The 26,640-nt window shown below is 35.4% G+C and overlaps 1 protein-coding gene across 4 annotated transcripts in view; it reads left to right on the top strand.

Moving 5' to 3' along the window:
* Positions 1-26,640, top strand: part of ZBBX (zinc finger B-box domain containing) — a 121,496-nt gene that overhangs the window by 27,650 nt on the left and 67,206 nt on the right. For all 4 annotated transcript variants that reach the window (XM_039480267.2, XM_003924972.4, XM_010335699.3 and 1 more), the window contains 2 exons: positions 2,728-2,823; positions 20,255-20,413. In XM_039480267.2, coding sequence (XP_039336201.2) covers positions 2,728-2,823; positions 20,255-20,413 — 255 coding nt within the window. The remainder of the gene's footprint in view (positions 1-2,727; positions 2,824-20,254; positions 20,414-26,640) is intronic.

The following is a 26,640-nucleotide window of genomic DNA, read 5'->3' as shown; positions in this document are numbered from 1 at the left end:
GTAGTAAAAGCAGGCATCCTTGTCTTTTTCTAGTTGTTAGGGGAATGTTTTAGACATTTCCCAGTTTAGTAAGATGTTGTCTGGGGTTTGTTGTCTGTGACTTTTATTATTTTGTGGAGTGTTTCTTCTGTGCCTACTTTGTTGAGAGTTTTTATCATGGAGTGATGCTGAATGTTACCAGATGCTTTTTCTCCAGCTAATGAGATATCATATAATTTTGTTTTTAATTCTGTTTATGTGGTAAATCACATTTATTGGTTTGCATATGTTGAAACATCCTCCATCCTCTGGATAAAACCCACTTGATTACAGAGTAGATCTCTTTGATGTATCGTTGGATTCAATTCCTTAGTATTTTTTTTTTTTTTGAGAATATTTGTATCTATGTTTATTAGTGGTATTGGCCTCTAGTTGTGTTGTGTCCTTGTCTAGCTTTGGTATCAGAGTTACACTGGCTTCTTAGAATACTAGGGAGTATTTCCTCCTTGATTTTTCTGAAATAGTTTCAGTAGTATTGGTATCAATTTTTCTTTACATGACTTGTAGAATTTGCCGTGAATCTGGTTGATGTTGGGCTTCTTTTCATTGTTTTTCTTGGGAGAATTTTTATTACTGATACAATTTTACTACTCATATTGGTCTCTTAGGATTTCAATCTTGAGAGGCTGTGCATTTCCAGGAATTTATCCATTTTCTATATGTTTTCTAGGTCATGTGTGGAGATGCTCATAGTGGTCTCTGATGATCTTTTGTATTTCTGTGTTATCACTTGTAATGTCACCTTTATTATGTCCGATTGTGCATATTTGAATCCTCTCATTTTTCTTAATGTAGCTAGTGGTCAATCAATTTCATTTATTTTTTTCGAAAGCCCAATTTTTCACTTTGTTGATTTTTTAAACATTTTTTTTTCTGTCTCAATTTCATTTATTTATTATCTGATCTTTGTTCTTTCTCTTTTTCTGCCAGCTTTGGGTTTGGTTTGTTCTTGTTTTTCTAGTTCCTTGGAATGTAATGTTAGGTTGTTAACTTGAGATCTTTCCATCTTTTTCATGTAGGCATTTGATGCTATATAGTTCCCCCTAGCTGGCTGTGATAAGGAGGGGTGGATTAGTTCCAGGTCACCAGCTGAACACTTGTGGGTCAGGGATGGTTGTGTGTGGGCCAGTCACCAGGAACAGCAGAATGTCCTCTAATGGAGAGGCCAGCAGAGAGTTCTGGGAAAGACTGACAGTCATGGGGTGCATAATCTGAATGTGCCTGGGTCATGCAGCAGTAGTGGCAGAGCATGGGAACACCCAGACTCCCCTCTTGCTCCCTGTCCCAGCAGGCAGGAAGAGCGGCAGAGTGGCCTCTGGGCAGGACTCAGACACTTGGGGGAGGGCTCCAAGAATGGCACCTTGGTGCAGCTGCTCAGCACTCAGAAGCCTATGGGATTTCACATAACTTCTAGCAATTCCTCTGTGTGCTATCCAGCACCTCCCTAGGCTAGTCCGGAGGCCTATGGGGCTCCCAGATCTCTCCATAGTTAGGATTACAGAGGCCCACGGTAGGAATGTGGAGCATGGGAAGTCCTTCACTTAACTCCTTCCCAGGGTCCAGGTCCCAGTGACCCCATGCAGGAAGCCCTGTTTCTCATTTTTTCACCCTTGGTGTCTCCCATCATCTCTTTGCAGAATTCCAGTGTTCTCTCTCAGGCAATCTATTTGAAATGTGAGTATCTACTTGATACTTTGACTCCTGTGTCTAGAAAGGCAAACTCCAGCTGCATTTAATCAAACATCTTGAAGCTGACATCCAATTTCCATTTCCTTTTTACTTTCAGTTTTGCTTGGCACCATCATAGGTACAATTATTTTACATTATTTAACTTGCCTATCAATTTTAAAATTACATTTTAACATCATAATTTGGAAGTTAAATATAAACTTGCCCATAATCATTTTATCAGTTATTAACATCGCAGACATGGTAATGTAGTTCCAGCCAGTATTTTTCTCATATATATATATATATATATATATATATATATATGAGATATATATATATGAGATATATATATATGAGATATATATATATGAGATATATATATATGAGATATATATATATATGAGATATATATATATGAGATAGATATATATATATATATATATTTTTTTTTTTTTTTACTTTGGAAATGCTTGTAAGAAAAAATTTTGAACCACATTTTGAGAACTACCAGTAAAGGAGTACTTTTCAGGAAAGTGTACAGGGATTTTGGAAGACAAATAGTATGCATATCATTTGAAACTAATTATGTCATGTAAATTGATACAAAAAATAAAATAAGTCATAAAAATGAAGGAGTATTCACCCAGAGATAATGCTGTTTAGTTTTTACCAGGTCAAGAAGTTTGACCTGAGGCTATTGGCTGTTTTGTGATTTATTCAAAAACTATGCATACATCCATGGATCTAAAATAAACACCTAAAACCTACGTTAAAACTACTACATTAATTTTGATATGAGAACAATTAGTATTAACAAATTAGTTTTCCTCAGAGAGTTAACAGTTAACTGGGACAACTAGTTGTCCTACCTTTTGGGGGACAGGTTGCTCGATTCTAATGATATAGATATTTAATTAGAGAAATAAATATTAAAAACACGATATCTTTATGCAACACTTTATAAAAATCATACTTTTTTTATAAGATTATATAATATTTTAAAAAATATCTTTTTAGGTATGCCTTGAATGTGGAGAAGATTATTGTTCAGGATGCTTTGCTAAAATTCACCAGAAAGGGGCACTAAAGCTCCACAGAACAACTCTTTTGCAGGTATGACTTTCTAAAATGATTTACTTGTAGTTTGTTTATAAAATGTTTCCACATAAAGACATTTAAAATGTGTTTAATTATCTAGAACTCAGGATGATTTACATTAATTTCTAAAATTATATACGGACAATCCTGATATATATCTTAAAATTGTTTTATTGAACACTAATCTAGATTATATTTTGCTATTTAAACTGTTTCAATATAGTTGCAGAAACAGCTTAGAGTCCTCAGATTATGCATTCTGACTGTGAACTTGACACATAAAAATTAGACAATGTTTTTATCTATTGTGGTTTCAAATGAACACATAGGTTATTTTAAATATTATTTCTATAGTTTTTAGTTAAAAATTTCTTATGTTTTCTTTTCAAGTTTATTTAAAAATTAGTTCTTTATTCATCTTTTCCTTTATGATTTAGGTAAGCTTATCTCTTAGGTTTCTACTTTTCCTTCTGTGCATATGATAAGGACCTTTTATTTATCTTTATTCATTGATTTTGGAAATGCCTAAACTCAAAGCCTGTCAAGTAGCTTTAAGATTCTAATACTTAAACTAAAAATGGGGTTAGATATAGACATGACATTACACTAGTTATAGCTAATGATGCATTGATTTGTCATAGATTTTCTTCATTTTACAGTAATTTATTCAATAAATGTTTATTGAGTATCTTCTAGAAGGTAAGGTGTATGCTATGCAGTGAGTGACCTTATACAGATGAATAATGGTAGGATTCTACACCTAAGAACCTGGAGAGAAAAGTGAGAATACTGTATAATGAGTTAAGAGTTTTAATATTAGACCTGGCACGGTACCTCATCCCTGTAATCCTAGGACTTAGGGAGGCTGAGGAGGGCAAATCATGAGGTCAGGAGTTCAAGACCAGCCTGGCAAACATAGTGAAACCTCAGCTCTGCTAAGAAATACAAAAATTACCTGGATGTGGTGGTGGATGCCTATAGTCCTAGCTACTGGGGAGGCTGAGACAGGAAGAATTGTTTGAACCCGGGAGGTGGAGGTTGCCGTGAGCAGAGATTGCACTACTGTACTCCAGCTTGGGCAACAGAGTGAGAGTTTGTCTCAAAAAAAAAAAAAAAAAAAAGAAAAGAAAAAAAAAGAAAAAAGAAAAGACAAGACAAAAAAAGAAAGAAAAAGAGTTTTAATGTTATAAGTAGGCAAAGGAATGGAAGGAATGGAGATAGTCAGATCTGTATTTAGAAAGATTACTGGTAGATTTCCATCTTTATATGTTTGTTACCTCAACATATAAATATCAGTAGTCATCAAGGGTACTGATGACCCAAATGATGATATCCGCAAAAGTTTGGTGAATATTAGTTAGGTATATTTTACCTTTTGTGGATATCAGAGTCACTTTGACTTTGGTGACTTTTGAGTGATCACTCAATGTTTAGAGCCTCTGGACAGAAAGTATGAAGCAGGTAAAAAAACCAAAACAAAATCTAACTTGCTACTTCCCTCTCTCATGGTATTACAATCAGATAGTTATAAGAAATGAAAATTAATTTATATAGAAGCGAATCTAATTGTTAATATATCAATAATACAGAATTTAAAGGCCTCTACTTTGAAGATAAATACTGTAATACAATGATCACAGATGAGTTCATATTAGGAATTTTTCATTCACTGATTTATTCGGCACATTTTCTGAGTTATCAGTCAGTGAATTTAAGCATTGTGCTGGCTGATAAAGAAGATAAAAAGAAGAATGAGACATAGCTCCTTTTCTTCAGTATCTGAGCTTCAATATTTATCCAAGTTTGATTTTCTTCTTCTTCTCTCTCTCTCCTTCCCTTTCTTCTCCTCTCCCTCTCCCCACATACTTTCAAAAGACAAACTTTGCCGTGATATGGCTTATGGTGATCCAGATGCAGATATGACACTGGTCAAATCATACTTACTACAAGTAGCATGACATAGAATTTGCTTTCTAAATATTGAGAATTATTTTGTTTTATGTTAATATTGTTAAAGTGTATGTATCCTGTATGTTTACAGAATAAAGTAATTATTGTAGATTGGAAACTTATAAAATTGCAAATGTAGATTTGATTAAATTAATGAGAAAATATCTACCAAATATACACTTCATTTTTTTATATACATATGCTTTTTTATATACATATATGTATATGTATGTGTATGTGTGTGTGTGTGTGTGTGTGTGTGTGTATCATCATAAACACCATATCAGCTACTTGAGGCCCCTTTCTTATTAAGTGATATAATAAAGGTGGTCATTATAATGGGCATGTATCATTCACACATAGACTGTTCACTGTGCTCTATTTATGGCACGGAGTGTGTTTATTGTTTCTTTTGCACAACTTCATTCAGGTTACATAGTTCTTTTGCATAGAACATGTTTGGCAGTCTACAGACTCCCTCCAATACCTTTCCATTTTTATTGAGCTATAATTGACAAGTAAAAAATGTATACAATTAAGGTACATAATTTCATGTTTTGACATGTATATATATTCACATTATGAAATAATTTCCAAAATCAAGATAATGAATATTTCTATCACTTCACATTACATCACCATTTTCCTTCCTTCCTCCCTTCCTCCTTCCCTCCCTTTCTCCCTCCATCTCTCCCTCCCTTTCTCCCTCCTTCCTTTCTTTCTTTTCTTTCCTTCCTTCCTTCCTTTCTTTCTCTCTCTCTCTCCCCACCTCCCTCCCTCCCTCCCTCCCTTTCTTCCTTCTTTTTAACCTTCTCTCTTCTTTCCTGATAAGAACACTTATGATACTGCCAGCATCACATTTTCTGGTTTTGATTGCTGAGGAGGGAAGGTTGGTAAGCTACAAATAGCAAAACGGCATTTAAGTGTCTAATGAATCTTAAATTATAGAATATATATTTATTTCTAAAAGTTAGCATACATGGATTCCATAATATGTATACAAATCAAAGAGCTTAGCAAGGGATGATTAATCCTTGAAAGGTTTCTTCACATACGGGATTCTTTTATGTATATAAATTTAAAGGTAAATACAATAAAGAACCATGTCTCTTCCATGTTCATGTTACTCCTCTATGTTGCTCCGTTGTGGAGACCAAAGTTACTACTTGATGCTGTTGCTGGAGAGAGTCCTGGGAAGTGTATTGTCTACTAGGGAAGTGGAATTGTGAGGTTGGCACTTAGCAAAGAGCATACACAGACCTCCTGTGCTAGGAGCTAAACCTACATTGCTGTTATTGTCTTTTTTGTGTAACATTATTTCACTTAACGGAATTGCTAAGGAATAAAATACTTTTAAGGAGACAGCTTTTTTTTTCCATGTAATTCTTAAAGTAAATTTGTCCATTTATTCATAAAACAAAAATTTTAAATTACAAGTTGTTTTTTTTTTTTTAAATTTAGATTGTGCTTGTAAGTGAGCTCATGTAGTATTTTTCTTTCTGTGTCTGGCTTAGTTCCCTTATTGTAATATCCTCCAGGTTTATCCATGTTGTGAAACATAACTATCTTTTCCTTTTAAAGGCTGAATAATATTCCATTGTTTAACAGGCATCCCCAAACTATGGCCTATGGGCCACATGCGGCCCCCTGAGGCCATTTATCCGGCCCCCTGCCGCACTTCAGGAAGGGGCGCCTCTTTCATTGGTGGTCAGTGAGAGGAGCACAGTATGTGGCGGCCCTCCAACGGTCTGAGGGACAGTGAACTTGCCCCCTGTGTAAAAAGTTTGGGGATGCCTGGTTTAATATAGGTGCTTTAAGTATTTAATATAGATGCCTTTAGTATACCTATTTAATATAGGTGCTTTTAGTACTAAAAAAAGCAACCATGTGAGTTGATGGATACGTTATTATACCCGATGATCGTTATCATTTTACATGCATATGTCTGTCATCTGCATGTACATACATATCAGAACATCATGTTTTACATTTTTGTATACTTTAAATATACACAATAATAAATAAATTAGATAGATGGTTTTTGAATGAAATGATTTCAAATTGTACTATATACTCCCTCCCGTAAATAAAGCACAGTGAGCAGTTTCACTCTATGTGAGTGACACATGCCCATTACAATGACCACCTTTATTATAACACTTAATAAGAAAGAGGACTCAAGTAGCTGATAGGTATTTATGATGATATATTCCCCCTCAGAGATTCACTGTTCTGATTAGTACTTCATTTTTCTCCTTATTCTGGTCTTGTCCATTCTCTGTCGTCACTTACTGACTTTAATCAATTGCCCTGTGGCTATCTGCCATTTTCTTTCTGTCTCTATTCTCTGTTTAATCTTCTACTTCTTTTTTTTCAGTCAGTTTGCTCTTTTCTCTTTTGGCTTTTATCATTTTCCTATGGATTTTTGTTTGTTTGTTTGTTTGTTTTCATGCTTTGGCTTTAATGGCCATTTGGTCAGTAATGAGCAGATATCTCTTTCTGTTTAGCTCTTGTTAACCAGTCATGTAGTGCTTTTAGCTTTTTATCGTTTTCTTAACCGTTACAGTCATGAGACTTTGTTGACTGCTGAATTTATTCTTAATTTGTGAAGTTAGGGAATACATCTGATAGATGAATATTAAGCATTGCTATATAAAAAGCAAGTATTCTAGGCTAGCGGTGATTCCACTTTATGTTCTTTAACCTATGCTGTCATTTGTGGTTAATATAAAGTGTAGCCAAATTTGATAGTTGTAAACTCTTTCAGCCTTTATCCAGCAGTCCAGTAAGTCTTGTTCAGTCAGTAGGGATCATTTTGTACCAGAGTTCAGTTTTGAGTCAGAGTTCCGTCAGTAGGGATCATTTTGTACCAGCATATCTTGTTTTACTTAAGAGATAAATCCCTGAAAAATTGAAGGTAAATATTTACATGTTGACTAACACTGTAATTTCAAAGGGCCTTTCTTTTGATTTATGATTGATTTATACTTGGCAGTGATTCAAAACACTTCAAGTTTCTTTGTCTTTTCCAACCTGTGTTAAATAATTAACTGAAAAATGAATTATAAATGCATGAGAGGCAATTACTAAGAATGAAAATTTTGCTTCTACATGCAGAAAGATTGTCAACACTAAGGGTTGAAAGAAAAGTTATTTTCAGATGAGAAATGAGGTCTTAATACCTCATGCATTCCTATTTCCTTTTAACAATGTAAGATCAGTTAGAAGAGTAAAGGTTAATCAGAGAGAATAGAAGATAAGGGAAAAACAAAAGGCATTCAATTTGTGAAGTATGACATGCACAAGGGAGGTTAGATTAAATACATCATTAACAGATTATGGTAAATATGTTTTCTTTATCTGAATAAAAATTTTCTTAACTGAAAAGGAGAAACTTTGGGAAGGCAGGTGGTGTTAATGAAAGAAAAGATAACCGAGGTAGAATTTCTATGCTGTTTTGGTTACTGTAGCCTTGTAGTATAGTTTGAAGTCAGGTAGCATGATGCCTCCAGCTTTGTTCTTTTTACTTAAGATTGTCCTGGCTATACGGTTTCTTTTTTGGTTCCATATGAAATTTAAAGTAGTTTTTTCTAGTTCTGTAAAGAAAGTCAATGGTAGCTTGATGGGAGACCACAGAAGGGGCAGAGATGAGCATCACAGTTTCCTCTTTCAAAGTTACCAATAAGATTGAAATATGTGGATGACAAGTAAATATTCCCTCAAAAAGGAATTATCATAAAGTCACATGATTTTAGAGTCCAGGTATGTAAATATTTAGAAAAAAAGTATGAATTTTATATTTGTAAATATTAGTTAATGTTATACTTAAGAAAATAAAATATTTTATATTTATGTGAACAATTGAGTATTGTCATATTTTAACCTATTTCCTGAATATGAATAGTGCATATTCCTTATACTACAAGTGTGTGTTCATTGCCCTTCAATGATTGTTATCACCTGGCATTTCTTCTATCAAAAGATTTTAAAAACTGTGTTGCTATTGAGTATCATATCTTCTGATAACCTGTGAGGACTCTTCTGTGTTTTGTTCATCACTGTATTCTCAGTGCTCTACATTGTACCTGTCCTGTATAAATCAACTTTTTTAATGAATAGAAATGTGAATGAGCCCTTAATGGTTTGATTAAGCTCCTGAAATAACTTAAAACTGTATTTAATATGTTTGTTGGCCTCATATATGTCTTCTTTTGTAAAGTGTCTGTTCATATCCTTCACCCGCTTTTGAATGGGCTTCTTTGTTTTTTTCTTGTAAATCTGTTTTAGTTCTTTGTAGATTCTGGATATTATCACCGTATCAGATGGGTAGATTGCAAAAATTTTTTCCCATTCTGTTGGTTGCCGATTCACTCTAATGATTGTTTCTTTTTCTGTGCAGAAGCTCTGGAATTTAACTAGGTCCCATTTGTCTATTTTGGATTTTGTTGCCTATGCTTTTGGTGTTTTAGTCATGAAGTCCTTGCCTATGCCTATGTCCTGAATCACTGGTCATTAGAGAGATGCAAATCAAAACTACATTGAGATACAATCTCACATCAGCTAGAATGGCAATCATTAAAAAATCTGGAGACAATAGATGCTGGAGAGGATGTGGAGAAATAGAAACACTTTTACACTGTTAGTGGGAGTGTAAATTAGTTCAACCATTGTGGAAGACAGTGTGGCGATTCTTCAAGGACTTAGAAATAGAAATTCCATTTGACCCAGCAATCTCAATACTGGGTATATATCCAAAGGATTATAAATCATTCTTTTATAAGGACACATGCACACAAATGTTCATTGCAGCACTGTTTACAATAGCAAAGACCTGGAATCAACCCAAATGCCCATCAGTGATAGACTGGACCAGGAAAATGTGGCACACATACACCATGGAATATTATGCAGCCATAAAAAATGATGAGTTTGTGTCCTTTGTAGGGACATGGATGAACCTGGAAACCATCATTCTCAGCAAACTGACACAAGAACAGAAAATCAAACACCGCATGTTCTTATTCATAGGTGGGTGTTGAACAATGAGAACACATGGACACAGGGAGGGGAGCATCACACACTGGGGTCTGTATCTCCCTATATTCTGAAAACCAGTCCTACTTTCTCTCTCTCTAGATCAGCCTATTCTGGATGTTTCATATAAATGGAATCATGTCAAATGTGGCCTTTTATGACTGGCTTCTTTTACTTGCATAATGTTTTCAATGTTCATCCGTGTTGTATCATCTATTAGCATTTCATTTATTTTTATGGCTGAATAACATTTCATTGTGTTGATATAGCACATTTTGTTTATCCATTTATCATATGATGGATATTTGGGTTGTTTCCACTTTTTGGCTATTATAAATAATGCTGCTATGAACATTTGTGTACAGGTTTTTGTGTGGACATATGTTTTTATTTCTCTTGGCTAGATACCTAGTAGTGAAATTCCTGGGTCATATAGTAACTCCATTTTTAATTGTTTGAGGAACTACCAGACCGTTTCTCAAAGTGGCTGGAGCTTATTGGATTCCAATAAGAACTGTTCAAGAGTTCTGATTTCTCTGTCACCTAGCCATGACTTGTTATTATCTGACTTTTTGATCTAGCAACCTAGTAATATGAAGCAGTAGCTCATTGTTGTTTGGTTTGCATTTTGGTGACTAATGATGTCAAACATCTTTTCATGTACTTTGTGGCCATTTGTATATCTTCCTGGGAGAAATTTTGACTAGAATCTTTAGAAGACCTAGATGTGAGACAGTTCAATAGCCTGTACTTTAGTGAAGTTATATCTGTAGTAATGACTTTTTAGATGCAACTTCTAAGAAAAGCTAGGGAAGGGGAACTAAAGACAATTGAAAGGTGCAGGGAGAAAGAAGGGAGAGGAGAGATAATGAAGCATTGGGAGAATGTAAGTGCTTTAGTGAGTATACTACAGCAGCAAATGACAGAGCAACTGACACAGTAGAGAGTGTAGCAGCAGTACAGGGGCTTAACCCAGAGATGGCATGAATCAGCCTTAAAGGGAGAGGTAGGTGTTTCTGTGATGTTTATGCTGAGGACATTTTGAAAGATCATATTTGTGTATGCAAGCTTAGAAGCTTACAGGGCTATTGTGAAAATCAGATTAAGTGCCAACAATTATAAAAGTATTCTGCTCATAGAAAATGCTCCATGCATTAGGTTTTATCAGTCAGGATACAGTATTAGTATAAACTCAACCCCATTTCTATACTATCTACATTTAAAGCCAAGAAAATAATGTAATATTAATGATGAGTCCAAAGGATTAACAAAAAGATTAATTTTGTGTTTAGAGCTGTTTTCTCTTTTACTGCAGCTCTATTGAGGTATAAATGATAGACAAAAAATCTGCACATCTTTAATGTAGACAATTTGATGGATTTGGTCATGTGCATATACCCAGAATATGTAATCATCACCAGAATAATGTTAATCTATCCATCCATCACCTCTAAAAGTTTCCTGTGTCCCTTGTTCTTGTTATTTGTGGTAAAAACACTTACCATGGACCAGGAAGATATTATGATAATTGAATAAGTAAGTTACAGGACAAATACTACATAACTGCTTATGTGAGGTATTTTAAACAGTCAAATTTATAGAAGCAGAAATTAGAATAGTGATAGTGGATAGGGAAAATAGGGAGATATTTTTCAATGGGTACAAAGTTAAAGTTAACAATATAAATGAGTTCTAGTTACTTGTATAATGTAGTACCTATCGTTAATAATACAGATGTTTGCATGTGGGTATTTTTAAAAGCATTATAGTTTTAAGTATTTTGGAAGGCTTTTGTATTTTAAAAAACCCATGCAGTAAGAGTTTTAGAGCTCTGTTTGTCAGAGTATATATAAAAATACAGTCTTCCAATTTATTCACACATACAGGATAATAGATCCTCAATTTAGGAGGGAACCATAAAGATCATTAGTCTAACCCACTGTCTGAAACTTTAGTCAATCATGTTGATGCAGAATATTTGAGGGGGCTTTACAATTTGCAGGTGCTATCTATGTTATTTCAATATTTTTTTCATGGAAACTGAGAATTTTTTAATAGTAGTTTTGTTTGCTGTATGTTGTGTTCGTTATGGGATACCAATTATCTAATTGTCATATAACAGCAATACTATATTTAAAAACCAAATATGACAGATTATTTATTGCTATTTTTTAGTAAGTTTATGTGTTAGGCCTACAAATGTTATTCATTTCATTGGATGCACAATTTCTTCCTTATGTACCTCAAATATGAATAATTGCTAAAATAAGTTAACTCATCCAGATATAATATACTTGTAATATTTGTTGAAAACAATTGCAAGTACATGCTAAAATAATTAATATAGTGCATAGTTATATGGCATCAAAACTGCAAATAGGAAGCAAAATTACAGGTGTGAGCTTCCTGTGTTATTTTCTTGTTGCTATTCTCACTTTAGAGATTGCTTTCTAAGTAGAATTTTGTAATGTAATAAAAATTGAAAGGCTCAGTTATTTAAACCAAAATCCAATGATGTTGTGTTTCCTGAGACCAGGTGCTTTGAATTTTTTTGGACAGTATGTTACTCTTTGAGCTATTACATTTATATATTGTCTTATTTTAAAATATTTTAACTGGATTAGATATGTTTTATTTCATTGTTTTCATGTTAGTTTATGAAGTACCAAATATTGAGTCCAGATTAGTTGTATTTAATCTATCTACTCAATAATATGATGAATTCATAAGCAGGAACATGTGTCCAGGTCCTTGCTTTTTTATCCACTCTATGGGTCAAGGAGGAATAATAATACATACATCTTTAATTAATAAAACCAGATAGAAATCAGACCTTTAGAGGAAAAGTTAATCTAAAAGTCCTTTAAGTACTACTTAAAGTAATACTTATATGATGTTGGAATAAGCAATAAATTTCAGCTATGTGAATTTCACATTTGCAGGATTAATTTCTATCTAGCTTGCAATAAGTAGTTTTTTATACCCTTGATATTTCTGTACTACTGCTCATGCAAATATCATATCTGTTTTTAGAAATATTATGAGTAGAACTGGATTTAAGAACATGATTCTGCTGTGAGTTCCCCCATTGCAATTTTATTTCATCTAGTAAATATTTATTTTTCTCTTGTTCCTCTATGTATTTAGATGGAAGCTTTTCTTCACATTTTGTTTTTCTTTTCCAGTTGTCTTCTATATAGAAATTTCTTCCTCTTGCTTCTCTACCTTTTCCAGTTGGCCTGAAGTTTACTCCCCCATCCCCCCAGCCCTTTCTTTCGGTTCTAACAGTAGATGAAAACTTCGATCCAATCATTGATGGATAGCCTCCTTCAATTTTCAGAGAGAATTCAGAGTTGACTGTTAAAAAGCCTATTTTTAGGGAAGAAATTTCATCTAAGACTACCTATAAAGATGGACCCATAAGAAAAGGAAAATAATAGTTTGCTTTAAGAATAGAAAACACATTTTCATAATATAAAAAATTGGGAGATAATGCTCATCTTTTTCATACTTGTTTAATGGATTAAGATGTTCAAAATTATGTATTTGTATCAAAAATTACTTTTACTTTGAAAAGAGTTTTACTAAGTGGAATGGGTTTATTGCATCCTGCCATAGGTCCATGATACTTGGACGGATTTATTTGCTTGGTGTAGCTAGTACCTGTTTGGTGTAGTTAAGTCTATGATAATATGAGTAATTTACATACTTGCTGTAGTAATATCCTTATAGCTCCCAACTTAGAGAGATTTAGTCTAATTTGTTATTGTTGATTTTAGATAATAGGATCCTTATACTCATAATGCAATGTATTCCAAGCAATGTATAAATAGAAATATCCTGGCAAAATAATCTGTACAGGTTTCTTTGGATAAATTAATCTTGGCAAATGTTTTGGTGACTCCCAATAAAATAGTTTATTTTACTGTAAATTAAAGCATAATCTTCAGTATACATGTGTTGTGGCTACAACACGATTTATGATTCCTGATGGAGGAAGCTGGAAACCATTACTCTCAGCACACTAACACAGGAACAGAAAACCAATAAACTTTCACTCATAAGTGGGAGCTGAACAATGAGAACACATGGACACAGGGAGGGAAACAACACACACTGGGGCCTGTCGGTGGGTGAGAGGCAAGGGGAGGGAGAGCATTAGGACAAATACCTATTGCATGCAGGACTTACAACCTAGATGATGGGTTGACAGGTGCAGCAAACCACCAGGGGACACGTATGCCTACGTAACAAACCTGCACATTCTGCACATGTGTCCTGGAAATTAAAATAAGAACAAAACAAAACAAAACTTCCCATTTAGAAAACCACCCACCTAATTAACAGGGCTTGAGGGAAGATTTGGGGTAGGAGAAGGCCACTCAAATCCTATGGTGTTTTGTAACCAAAACCCTAACAAAACCAGTTAACAAATCCTAGTTAAAACACTAATGCATACATCTCAAGGACTTGTTCTTCCTTCTTGGTGATGTAGTTCTTAGGAGTAATTTACTTCTAAGAGAGATTCTTTTTACCAAAGTGAAAAATCTGAATCAAGATACAGCCTCCTTTATTTATCTGTTGCTTTAAAGTCACAGGGGGTCTCTTTATAGCTTTCTTTATGCTCATACATGGCTTAACTTAGTGAAATGTGTGGTTGTTGAAGTCCTTAAAACAATAAGAACTTATATCAAGGGGAGGCATTTTTATATATTTTCCAAGTTTTTTTTCTTACGGTTTTCATATGTTGTTAAGATTTTGGATTTAATTGTAAGAAAGCTTGCCTCTGGTTGCTTCAAAACAATAACATGTTGGGAAAAAATCCTTAAGAATCAATAACACTCCGGAGTTATACTGACATCATTGCCCTATTTACCAACTGCATATGAGGTAATTCACATCAAAGAAATCGGAACAAATTGTACTTGGGAAAATATTCTTAGTATGAGAGGAAAGTGTTTTCTCAAAAGCCAGGCCAAAAAAATATTTATATAATATATATAAGAATTTTTAAATTCCCATTAGTCCATAACTTGATTGTTGTGAAATGATTTTGTAAATAAAGCCTTCCAAGTTCCAATCATATTCAACAATCGCTAGAACCAATGAGTTTATGTTACTTGAGTTCTGCTGTAACACAATTTTTCCTCTCTGTGTGTATATATGTGCATCTCTCTCTACCTCTATATAACTTTGTCTGACAAATTCAAATGGAATAACAGAACTCTTCTGCAGAATTTAGAGGTTTCAGTTTTTAACGCAAGGCTGTGGTTACAATAAATCTCTTCTAAAATTTTGTGACTGGAAAATCAATGCAAGTTAACACTATGAAAGGAGACATTCTCACTCTTTTTCTTCCAAACTTGCCAAGTAATATAGGTATAAACTATGTGAACTTTTTGTTTTGATCTGGAACTTCTGGATCACTTAAGAAGATACAGCTATGTCAACATGATTATTAATATTTATTGCTGGATAGCCAGAGTTTTAAATGATGATGGTAGTTAGACTTTTGAAGCACTGACACTACCATAAAGTATATCATTTTTCTAACTAAACTAAAACTTTTATTCTTGGGCTTTAACTTCTACAAGGTGCCATCCATTCCAAAAGGTTGTAAAATATCAACCCTCTTTACTTTGATTAATGATACATTGTCAGAGTGATGAATTCTTCTAGAGTGTAATTTGAAAGATAATATCATTCTAGGTGGAAAAAAAGTTCAGGTGAGAATTTAGAACAGTTACCAGATGAAATCCTACCATTAAACAGTATAGTGAAGGATGTGGGGGAATCTGGAAAGACTGTCAGTAAATCACATCTTTTGGCTATAGTTTAGCTTCTATCCTACAGTGAGATATATGATTTACTATGTGCCTTGAAGGCTGTTTTGGTTTGATTTTAAAACATTTTTAGCATGTAGAGTAGTTGTAGAGGTAATTTTATATATTTTCAGTCTCCTTCTCCTCCTATTGTTACCTATCAGTACTGTTACATTTAAATTTTCATATTTAGAAAATGGAAAGAAAAATATCTTTGTTGATTTTTAAAATTTGAAAATATTTTATTAATATACAGTACAGTGTTATGATACTTAATATGTATATTTATCTATTTTAAATATTTTATAAAAATAACCTTCATATTCTTACTCATTGGTTGCTAAAGTGATTATTGTTATAATCATTATATTAAGTGAAAGATAGTATGTTTTCTGTTGTAAATCTAGATATATCTTTTTAAGAAAAGACAAAGTTTATAGGGTATGTCCATTTAAGTAAAGACAAAGGTTATAGGATTAAAAACTGTTAACAGTAGTTACTCTGGGGGGTACTACTTTGCTATAAACCAGATTTATACAAAATTCTGGCAGGTATGTCCTAAACTTTTTTTTTTTTTTTTTTTTTCTGAGATGGGGTCTCACTCTGTCACCCAGGCTGGAGTACAGTGGCAGTACAGTCCAGTCCAGTGACAGAGTGAGATGGGGTCTCACTCTGTCACCCAGGCTGGAGTACAGTGCAGTCCCAGTTCCCTGCAACCTCCACCTCCCTGGTTCAAGTGATTCTCCTGCCTCAGCCCCCCAAATATCTGGGAATACAGGCATGCACCACGATGTTCAGCTATTTTTTTGTATTTTTAGTAGAGGCGGGGTTTCACCAGGTTGGCCAGGGTGATCTTGAACTCCTAACCTCAAGTGATCCTCCTGCCTCAGCCTCCCAAAGTGTTGGGATTTACAGGCATGAGCCACCGCATCCAGCCTAGATAAGCTTTTATCAGCTCCTGTTAATGTAATTAAACTGTAGTTATATTGATTCTTTAGCAATAAATGAACTTCAAATTTTAATCTATGGTATAATCCTTATTCTTTTAGATACCATAAATATACAGTACATTGTTATGATATTTAATATGTATCATTATCTATTTTAAATATTTTATAAAAATAAACTTCATGTTCTTATTCATTTGTTGTTACTCAAAATGATCATCGTTATATTATCTTTTCCCTGCAATTCAAAAATTGTAATTTAGCCAAAGTCACACAGCTTGTTATGTGGTGACCACGTCTGGGTTGAAGTTAAGTCTGTTGAGTTCTAAACCCAAGCTCATAGATATGAAATAAAATTAGTCTATGCTAGTAGGGCCTATTTTCAGCAGAGGAAGTATGCTTGAAAATAGGAGGAACCTTCATTTCTTAATTATTTTATATGGTGTGACTATTATTTATTTCTGCATACTTGGTCAAATATAAAAATAAACGGGCAAAAATAAGTAAAAAAAACAAAGCAACAAACTAAACTACCCCCCCGAATCCTTGCATATGCAATCGAATACAGAATTACAGTTTTGTGAGTTTTTTAAAGGAAGGAACAATATTCAAACCTGTTAGAGACAAAATTTAATATTTGCAGTTTCAAGAAATCAAAGGTAAAATATATTTTCTGTATCACAAAGACCTCACATAAATCTAGTAGGGAAAAGGGATTAAACTAGCATAGATAATTTGATTCTATTTCAAGTCTCGACATTTTGTAGCCATTTGACTTTGGCCTAAGCTTTCTGAACTTTTTATTCCTTGTCTGTGTAATGGGGATCATAATATCTGCTCTCTTTCTTTGTATGATAGTACTAAAATTAAGAAAAGGAAGGTATGCATACACAAGCTTACAATGTAGAAAAGTAATGTTTAAGTGTATGATGTTCTAGAAAAGAACATTTCAATTTACTTGCATTTTATTGGTTTTAGTTATGTGCTAAATTAGTAGAATTTTAAGATATTCAAATATAGAATTCTATTTTATCAGGTACCTATGATGTTTATTTTATTTTTTAGCATAAAAAATGTGGGTTTTTTACTATTTCTGATTCTCTTAATATGTTACCTAAAAATGTTATAAAAATTATTGTAACATTGATAGCAGGATTCATTTTAGGACACAAATAATCTTTGTTTTGTGCTATTTAAATAAACATATATATGAATGATAATTCTATATAAAATTAATCCTATAGCTTTTGATAGTTTAAAAACATAAAATGAAAACCAAACACATAACTGCCTCTGAAATCTATAGACCTTTGTTCTAGGACATTTTAAATCAGGCTTAGGCTGGATTACTCTGTTTTAAAAATGTTAGTGGTAAAACTACAGATGTTTCTGGAAGAGTGAGATACAACCATTGGCTTGAAATTTTTTTTTAAAAAAAATAGGACTACATAAGCCTATAGAGGTTTTCTGAGAATCACTGGGAAAATTTGGAGCAAATTCCATGGATTTGCGTACAGACAGCAATATATATGCGTAGGTCATGTTTGTCGTTTTTCATAGGTATTTTATTAATTCAGTATGAAATAACAGTAGTTAATTTGATGTTCACTGATATATTCCAGAATCAGACTGCAATGAATCTTAATAGATTTACAAAAGGTCATAACTGAAAAGTTCCAATGTAATGTTAGCTATTTAAATTGGCAACTAGATGAAAATTTAAAAAGATGAGCATTTTCATGGCAGAGTACAAAATAATTATATCTGATCCCTGCTAAATTTTTCTTAGTTTGGAGGATATTTGCTAAGAAATAAGAGCTACTGGCCGGGCGCGGTGGCTCAAGCCTGTAATCCCAGCACTTTGGGAGGCCAAGGCGGGTGGATCACGAGGTCAAGAGTTCGAGACCATCCTGGTCGACATGGTGAAACCCCGTCTCTACTAAAAATACAAAAAATTAGCTGGGCATGGTGGCTCGTGCCTGTAATCCCAGCTACTCAGGAGGCTGAGTTAGGAGAATTGCCTGAACCCAGGAGGCGGAGGTTGCGGTGAGCCGAGATCGCGCCATTGCACTCCAGCCTGGGTAACAAGAGCGAAACTCCGTCTCAAAAAAAGAAAAAAAAAGAAAAAAAAAAGAAATAAGAGCTACTTTCTGTCTGCCGTATGCCAGGTTCTCATAGAGCATCTGATGACCCTGAATCTTCTCCCTGGAGTTTAATTCAGACTCAGATGTGATCCTAAATCCTGCAGTCCCTAGGCGGACTCTGGTACTTTCTGATGGAAAACTCTTTAGAGAATGGGGCCTTCCCCAGATTTGCCAGTTCTTGGTCAGTCACTCTGACAGCATGTGGAAAGTTTTTTTTAAAAATCCGTTTTCTATATTATTTATTTTAATTCTGTAGCTCTTCTCCCTCCCTGATACCTTATTTTTACAATATGCTATTTTCAAGGAACTGTAGTAGACATAAAATCATTAAAATATATGTTTTTTTCCTTTTGTGAGCTTATGTGGTATGATGAGATGTGAAATCAATATAGTTAGGGCTGGTAGAGGTCTACGCAGGGTATTAAGAGGGTAAATGCCGTGTACAGTTGGGGGAGGGCAGTGTGCAAGTAAGGGTTCCTAGATCTGTGGGAGTAATGGTGTGAATTCAGAAGGAAAAGCAAAAGCCTGCCAGGCAAAGATGATGGTAGAGGAGAGAAGGTCTTCCTGGTAAGTGAACCTCATGAGCAAGGCACAAAATGAGAAATGACTTGGAGTGTATTAAGGAACTACAGAGAGAAGTGTTTCCTGATGTGCTCCTTTGGATAGTGAATGCTTTCTAAAGATGTTTTATCACCAAGGAATACTCATTACTGCTTATTTGGTCTCCTACTAGATTAGCTACCTTTATTTCTTTAGTTATGATGTACATAAAATATCACATCTATCTATTTGGGGTGTGCATATAGTGGAAAGCTTATGAGTCATTAGACTTACACACACCTGAGGCCACCCATTCTCTGTTGTTACCAAGGGCAAGTTATTTAAACTATCTGAGCTTTAGTTTCTTCTTCTGTTTTTCTTTTCTTTTCTTTTCTTTTTTTTTTTTTTTGAGATGAAGTCTCACTGTGTTGCCCAGGCTGGAGTGCAGTGGTATACGATCTCGGCTCACTACAACCTCCGCCTCCAGGTTCAAGTGATCTCCTGTCTCAGCCTCCCGAGTAGCTGGTACTATAGGCACACACCACCATGCCTGACTAATTATTGTATTTGTAGTAGAGATGTGGTTTCACCATGTTGGTCAGGCTGTCCTGTAAGCTGTCGTGTAACTCTTGACCTCAAGTCATCTGCCCACCTCAGCCTCCCAAAGTGCTAGGACTACAGGCACAAGCTATCGTGCCCATCCTGAGCTTTAGTTTCGTAATTCCTAAAACAGATAAAAATAGGTATGTTTTAGAATTGCCTTGGTTATTAAGTGATACATTATTTTTAAGATGGTTGGAATTGTATGAGTCCAAACTAGTTCTCTCAGTAGATGGCAGCTGTCACTATTATACTGGTTGATACAAATGTCAGTTTGTCTTTTTAAATATTAAATTGAATTTATTTAATTCTGGGAGTTATAAAATAACACAGATATGACCTAATGTATATAAATTATTTAGGTTAACATATGAGGCTTTTAAGTTATATTTTGTTACTTTTTTAATAGGCAAAATCTCAAATATTATTCAGTGTATTAGATGTTGCTCATCAGTTTATAAAGCATGGTAATCCAGAAGAACCCAAAGAGGAGAATAATTCTACAAAGAAGACCAGTACAAGTCAGTGTAAACCCAAAGCTCTACTTCTGCAGAGGAGCAGCCCTGAGGTAAACTGAGAAAAATTTGGTAGACATTTTCTGACATACATAGCCATGGCAAGCGCCATTCTGGTGCTTAACTTGAGCTATAGAGTTGGCCAGGAATTTTATCACATTATTATTTCATATGGATTTGTTTTTTATTAACCAAATACATCTTGACTGTAAAAATGTTTTCAAGAAGATTGCTTTGATTCCACTGAACGCTACTCTTTGATGAATGATCTTTTGACCATATGTCTTTCTGGACATTTTCACACGTCAGGAATTGAATGAGTATTTGGGGAAAACATTTTTTAAAAAACAATGCAATCTCACAATTTTATATTAGTCAAGACTTCATTCAGAGAAGCTAAAAATGCAAAATCTTGCCAAGAGTTTTAGGTGACAGGCAATTTCATAGTTATTTAAAACCAGATTTATACGAAATTCTGGCAGCTATTTGGATTGACTGCTGATCTGACAATGTGCTAGATAAGCTTTTATCAACTCGTGTCTATATATTTATAATAGACATATTGATTCTTTCACAAGAAATGAACTTCAAATTTTGATCTATGTTATAATCTTCATTCTTCTAGATGCCAGTCACCCCTTCCATGCAGTTCAAAAACTGTAACTTAGCTGAAGTCACACAGCTTTTTATGTGTTGACCAAATCTGGGTTGAAGTTAAATCTGTTGTGTTCCAAACCCACACTCACAGACATAAGACAAAATGTGCTCTATGGTAGTAGGACCTATTTTCAGCAGAGGAAGTATGCTTGAATTTTTCAGGAGTGTCAGCATATTTGTGTGGGTTTTACTTTCTAATAGACCTGTCAAGGATGTTTTGTGAAGAAGCCCTGCCTCCTAATTATAATAATAATGTATTGAAGAGCAGACCTCCCCTAAATATTTTGCACATTATCTCCTTTTGTCTTAATTATTCCCCTTTTTCAAATGAGAGAGTAGTGGCAAAGAATAGTTTTTTTATAAATTACCAAAGGTAAAATTGATAATGGAACTTAGATATCAGCTCAGACCTTCTGACTTCAAATTTCCTGCTTTTAATCATTAGGCAGACTGTGGCTTTAAAAGTTTCTTCTTCATGTCTGCCTTTTCATCTAATTTATCCTATCAAAAATAAAGCAGCAGCTAACTTTTATTGAATACCTGTTGAATACCTATGCTAGGCATAGTGCTTAATGTTTTACTTGCCTTATCCAATAATCACAATAACCATATAAGATTTGTGCTATTATTACCCCAATTTAACAGATGAAAAAGATGATGAGGGGTTAAGTAACTAGCCTTACTAGAAAGTGATAGAGTACTTTGTAGATTCTGCATATTAGCCCTTTGTCAGATGGGTAGCTTGCAAAATTTTTTTCCCATTCTGTTGGTTGCCAGTTTACTCTGATGCTTCTTTTGCTGTGCAGAAGCTCTTTAATTTAATCAGATTCCATTTGTCTATTCTGGCTTTTGTTGCCATTGCTTTTGGTGTTTTAGTCATGAAGTCCTCGCCCGTGCCTGTGTGCTGAATGGTATTGCCTAGGTTCTCTTCTAGGGTTGTTACGGTGTTAGGTCTCATGTTTAAATCTTTCATCCATCCAGAGTTAATTTTTGTATAAGGTGTAAGGAAGTGATCCAGTTTCAGCTTTCTGCATATGGCTAGCCAGTTTTCCCAACACCATTTATTAAACAGGGAATCCTTTCCCCAAAAACAAATTTACAAGAAAAAAACTAACAACCCCATCAAAAAGTGGGCAAAGGATATGACCAGATACTTTTCAAAAGAAGACATTTATGCGGCCAACAAACTTATGAAAAAAAATGCTCATCATCACTGGTCATCAGAACAATGCAAATTAAAACCACATTGAGATACCATCTCATGCCAGTTAGAATGGTGATCATTAAAAAATCTGGAGACAGGCCGGGCGCGGTGGCTCAAGCCTGTAATCCCAGCACTTTGGGAGGCTGAGGCGGGTGGATCACGAGGTCAAGAGATCGAGACCATCTTGGCCAACATGGTGAAACCCCATCTCTACTAAAAAATACAAAAGAAAAAAAAATTAGCTGGGCATGGTGGCACGTGCCTGTAATCCCAGCTACTCAGGAGGCTGAGGCAGGAGAATTGCCTGAACTCAGGAGGTGGAGGTTGCGGTGAGCCGAGATCGCGCCATTGCATTCCAGCCTGGGTAACAAGAGCGAAACTCCATCTCAAAAAAAAATAAAAAAATAAAAATTCTGGAGACAACAGATGCTGGAGAGGATGCAGAGAAATAGAAACACTTTTACACTGTTGGTGGGAGTGTAAATTAGTTCAACCACTGTGGAAGACAATGTGGAGATTTCTCTAGGATCTAGAAATAGAAATACCATTTGACTCAGCAATCCCATTACTGGGTATATACCCAAAGGATTATAAATCGTTCTATTATATAGACACATGCACACAAATGTTCATTGAGGCACTGTTTACAATAGCAAAGACCTGGAACCAACCCAAATGCCCATCGATGACAGACTGGATAAAGAAAATGTGGCACTTATACAACATGGAATACTACACAGCCATAAAAAAGGATGAGCTCACACCCTTTACAGGGACATGGATGAATCTGTAAACCATCATTCTCAGCAAACTGACACAAGAACAGAAAACCAGACACCACATGTTCTCACTCATAGCTGGGTATTGAACAATGAAAACACATGGACACAGGGAGGGGAATATCACACACTGGGGTCTGTTGGGGGGTGGGGAGTTAGAGGAGATATAACATTGGGAGAAATACCTAAAGTAGGTGTTGAGGGGATGGAGGCAGCAAACCACCATGGCATGTGTACCTACATAACAATCCTGCAAGATCTGCACATGTACCCCAGAACATAAAATATAATAATAATAAAAAAGGAAAGTGATAGAGTAGCCTCCTCTGTGCTGTTAATCCTTACAATAGATGTTTCTTCTTGTCTTCATAGGTAACTATGTATGTTATATATGTCTGCCTTGTCTTAACTTACAAACCATTAATCCAATGATTTCATCTAGGAGTGTATATTAAAATCAACTGTAGAAACATTAAAGAAATACACATGATCGAGTTCAGCATCTCCATGGGTGGGGTTTAGATGTGTGTGTGGTGTGTGTGTGTGTGTGTGTGTGTGTGTGTGTGTGTGTGTGTAACAACTCCTCAGTGATTCTGGTGAATGTTCTTGTTTGGGAGTCACTGCTGTAGATGACAGAGTACATAATATAGAGATAACCCCTTCATAGACTTAGTATTCCTCTGTGATGAAGAGCAGTGTTTCCCAAATTGTAATAAGCATTGTAAGAACTGGAAATTGTTAAAAATGTGCATTCCTGGGTCTGTCACCAAATTTGGATTTATTTATTAATTTATTTTATTTTTGTTTACATTTAGATCTGAGTCAGGGCTCAGGAGTCTAATTTTTATTTTTATTTTTTTTGAGACGGAGTTTCGCTCTTGTTACCCAGGCTGGAGTGCAATGGCGCGATCTCGGCTCACCGCAACCTCCGCCTCCTGGGTTCAGGCAATTCTCCTGCCTCAGCCTCCTGAGTAGCTGGGATTACAGGCACGCGCCACCATGCCCAGCTAATTTTTTGTATTTTTAGTAGAGACGGGGTTTCACTATGTTGACCGGGATGGTCTCGATCTCTTGACCTTGTGATCCACCCGCCTCGGCCTCCCAAAGTGCTGGGATTACAGGCTTGAGCCACCGCGCCCGGCCTCTAATTTTTAATTTAATGGCTAGAAGAACCAAATGGTACCAATGCCTGATGCCTTTCTTATGGCCTTTTTAATGGATCAAAGCCAATGGCATATCCTTGAAAAGAGATATAGTTCATGACAAAGCTTACATTTTAGAAGCTGAAGCCTGGGTTTGACATAATGATGCTGTTTTTCTTATAGCATTGTAACATTGGGCAAGGTTCTTAGCTTTTTTGATCTTCTGTTTTCTCCTTTGGAAAGTGGGAATATCAAAGCACATCATCACAGGGATATCACGTGCTTAAAGTGTAATCAGTGTACAACATTGAATTTCTACGTATGTCTTCGAATTTCTTTTAGAATTGGGCAAGGTCATGTTGGGCTCTGAGTGGAAGTGATATATGATGGTTTTGAGCTGAAATGTTTAAGAGCTAATGTACAACCCTCCAGCTTTTTCTACCCTGCGACAGCTATGGGGAAGCCAGGTATTCCAATGGCATAACTCCAAGATGCAAATATCTGACATCTCTGATTCATTGCTTGGAAGGAAGCTTCCCTGGAGAGCTGCTGAAATTACTGCATATTGAAACCATTTTGTATTAAGCCACAGAATTTTTTTGTGGTTGTTCATTAGTGCAGCATATATACATAGACACACTGACATATTGCTTACTGGATACCAATAAGTGCCTTCTCACAAATACTCCTAAGACTCTATCTCCAAACTAAATTTATCCTCTCTCTTCCAAAACGTATAAATGTCATTGTTGGCAGCACCCTACCTAGCTTTCTAAGCCAACAAAGGTAGTTATTTTTTGTAGGGTTTTCACTTCCTCCTCTGTATATCCAATCGGTTATTGTATTAGTCTTCTCAGGCTGCCATAACAAAATACTACCAAATGAGTGGTATAAACAGCAGAAATTTATTTCCACAATTCTGTAGTCTAGAAGTCCCAGATCAAGGTGCTGGCAATATTAGTTTCTGGTGAGGCTTTAACTTCCTGGCTTGCAAATGGCTGCCTTCTTGCTGTGTTCTTATATGGTGTTTCTTCTGTATGCACATGTGGAGAGAGAGAGAGAGAGAGAGAGAGAGAGAGAGAGAGAGAGAGAGAGAGAGAGAGAGAGAGAGGAGAGAGAGAGAGAGAGAAGAAGAAGAAGAGGAAGAGGAAGAGGAAGAGGAAGAGGAAGAGGAAGAAGAAGAAGAAGAAGAGGAAGAAGAAGAAGAAGAAGAAGAAGAAGAAAGAAGAAGAAGAAGAAAGAAGAAGAAAGAAGAAGAAAGAAGAAGAAAGAAGAAGAAAGAAGAAGAAAGAAGAAGAAAGAAGAAGAAAGAAGAAGAAGAAGAAGAAGAAGAAGAAGAAGAAGAAGAAGAAGAAGAAGAAGAAGAAGAAGAAGAAGAAGAAGAAGAAGAAGAAGAAGAAGAAGGAGGAGGAGGAAGAAGAAGAAGAAGAAATATATGATGGCCCTTCCTCTTCTTGTTCTTTATTTATTTGAGATGGTGTTGCTCCGTTGCCCAGGATAGAGTGCAGTGGTGGAAACTCAGCTCATTGCAACCTCCTCCTCCCATGCTCAAACATTAGTCCCACCACAGCCTCCCATGTAGCTGGGACCACAGTGCACACCACCACGTCCAGCTTTCTCCCTTTTCTTTTTTTGTTCTATTGTATTTGGGCTCTGGAGTACATTTGCACATCCTGCATCCTGCAGGATTGTTGCATAAGTACATATGTGCCATGGTGATTTGCTGTCTCCATCCCCCCACCTCCCATCGCCTACATCAGGCATTTCTCCCAGTGTTATCCCTCCCCATCCTCTCCACTCCCCCTTCTCTCCCTCCCCTCCCCTTCTCTTCACCCCCTACCTAGCCCTGTGAGTGTTGTTCCTTTCTCTCTGCCCAAGTGTTCTCATTGTTCATCACCTGCCTATGAGTGAAAACGTATGGTATTTGGTTTTCTGTTCTTGTGTCAGTTTGCTGAGAATGATGGTTTCTACATTTATCCATGTCTCTATAAAGGACACAAACTCATTATTTTTTTATGGCTGCATAGTGTGCCATGGTGTATATGTGCCACATTTTCTTTGTCCAGTCTATCATTGATGGGGATTTGGGTTGGTTCCAGTTCTTTGCTATTGTAAACTGTGCCACAAGGAACATATGTGTGCATGTGTCTTTATAATAGAACGATTTACAATCCTTTGGGTATATACCCAGTAATGGGATTGCTGAGTCAAATGGAATTTCTATTTCCAGATCCTTGAGGTATTGCCACACTGTCTTCCACAATGGTTGAACTAATTTACACTCCCACCAACAACGTAAAAGTGTTTCTATTTCTCTGCATCCTCTCCAGCATCTGTTGTCTCCAGATTTTTTAATGATCACCATTCTGACTGGTGTGAGATGGCATCCCAATATGATTTTGATTTGCATTTCTCTAATTGCCAATAATGATGAGCATTTTTTCATATGCTTGTTGGCTGCATATTTGTCTTCTTTTGAAAAGTGTCTATATCCTTCA

The sequence above is a fragment of the Saimiri boliviensis genome, chromosome 9 (assembly GCF_048565385.1).
Source record: "Saimiri boliviensis isolate mSaiBol1 chromosome 9, mSaiBol1.pri, whole genome shotgun sequence".
NCBI classification, from domain to species: domain Eukaryota; kingdom Metazoa; phylum Chordata; class Mammalia; order Primates; family Cebidae; genus Saimiri; species Saimiri boliviensis.
This window is presented reverse-complemented; position numbering and strand designations above follow the sequence as displayed.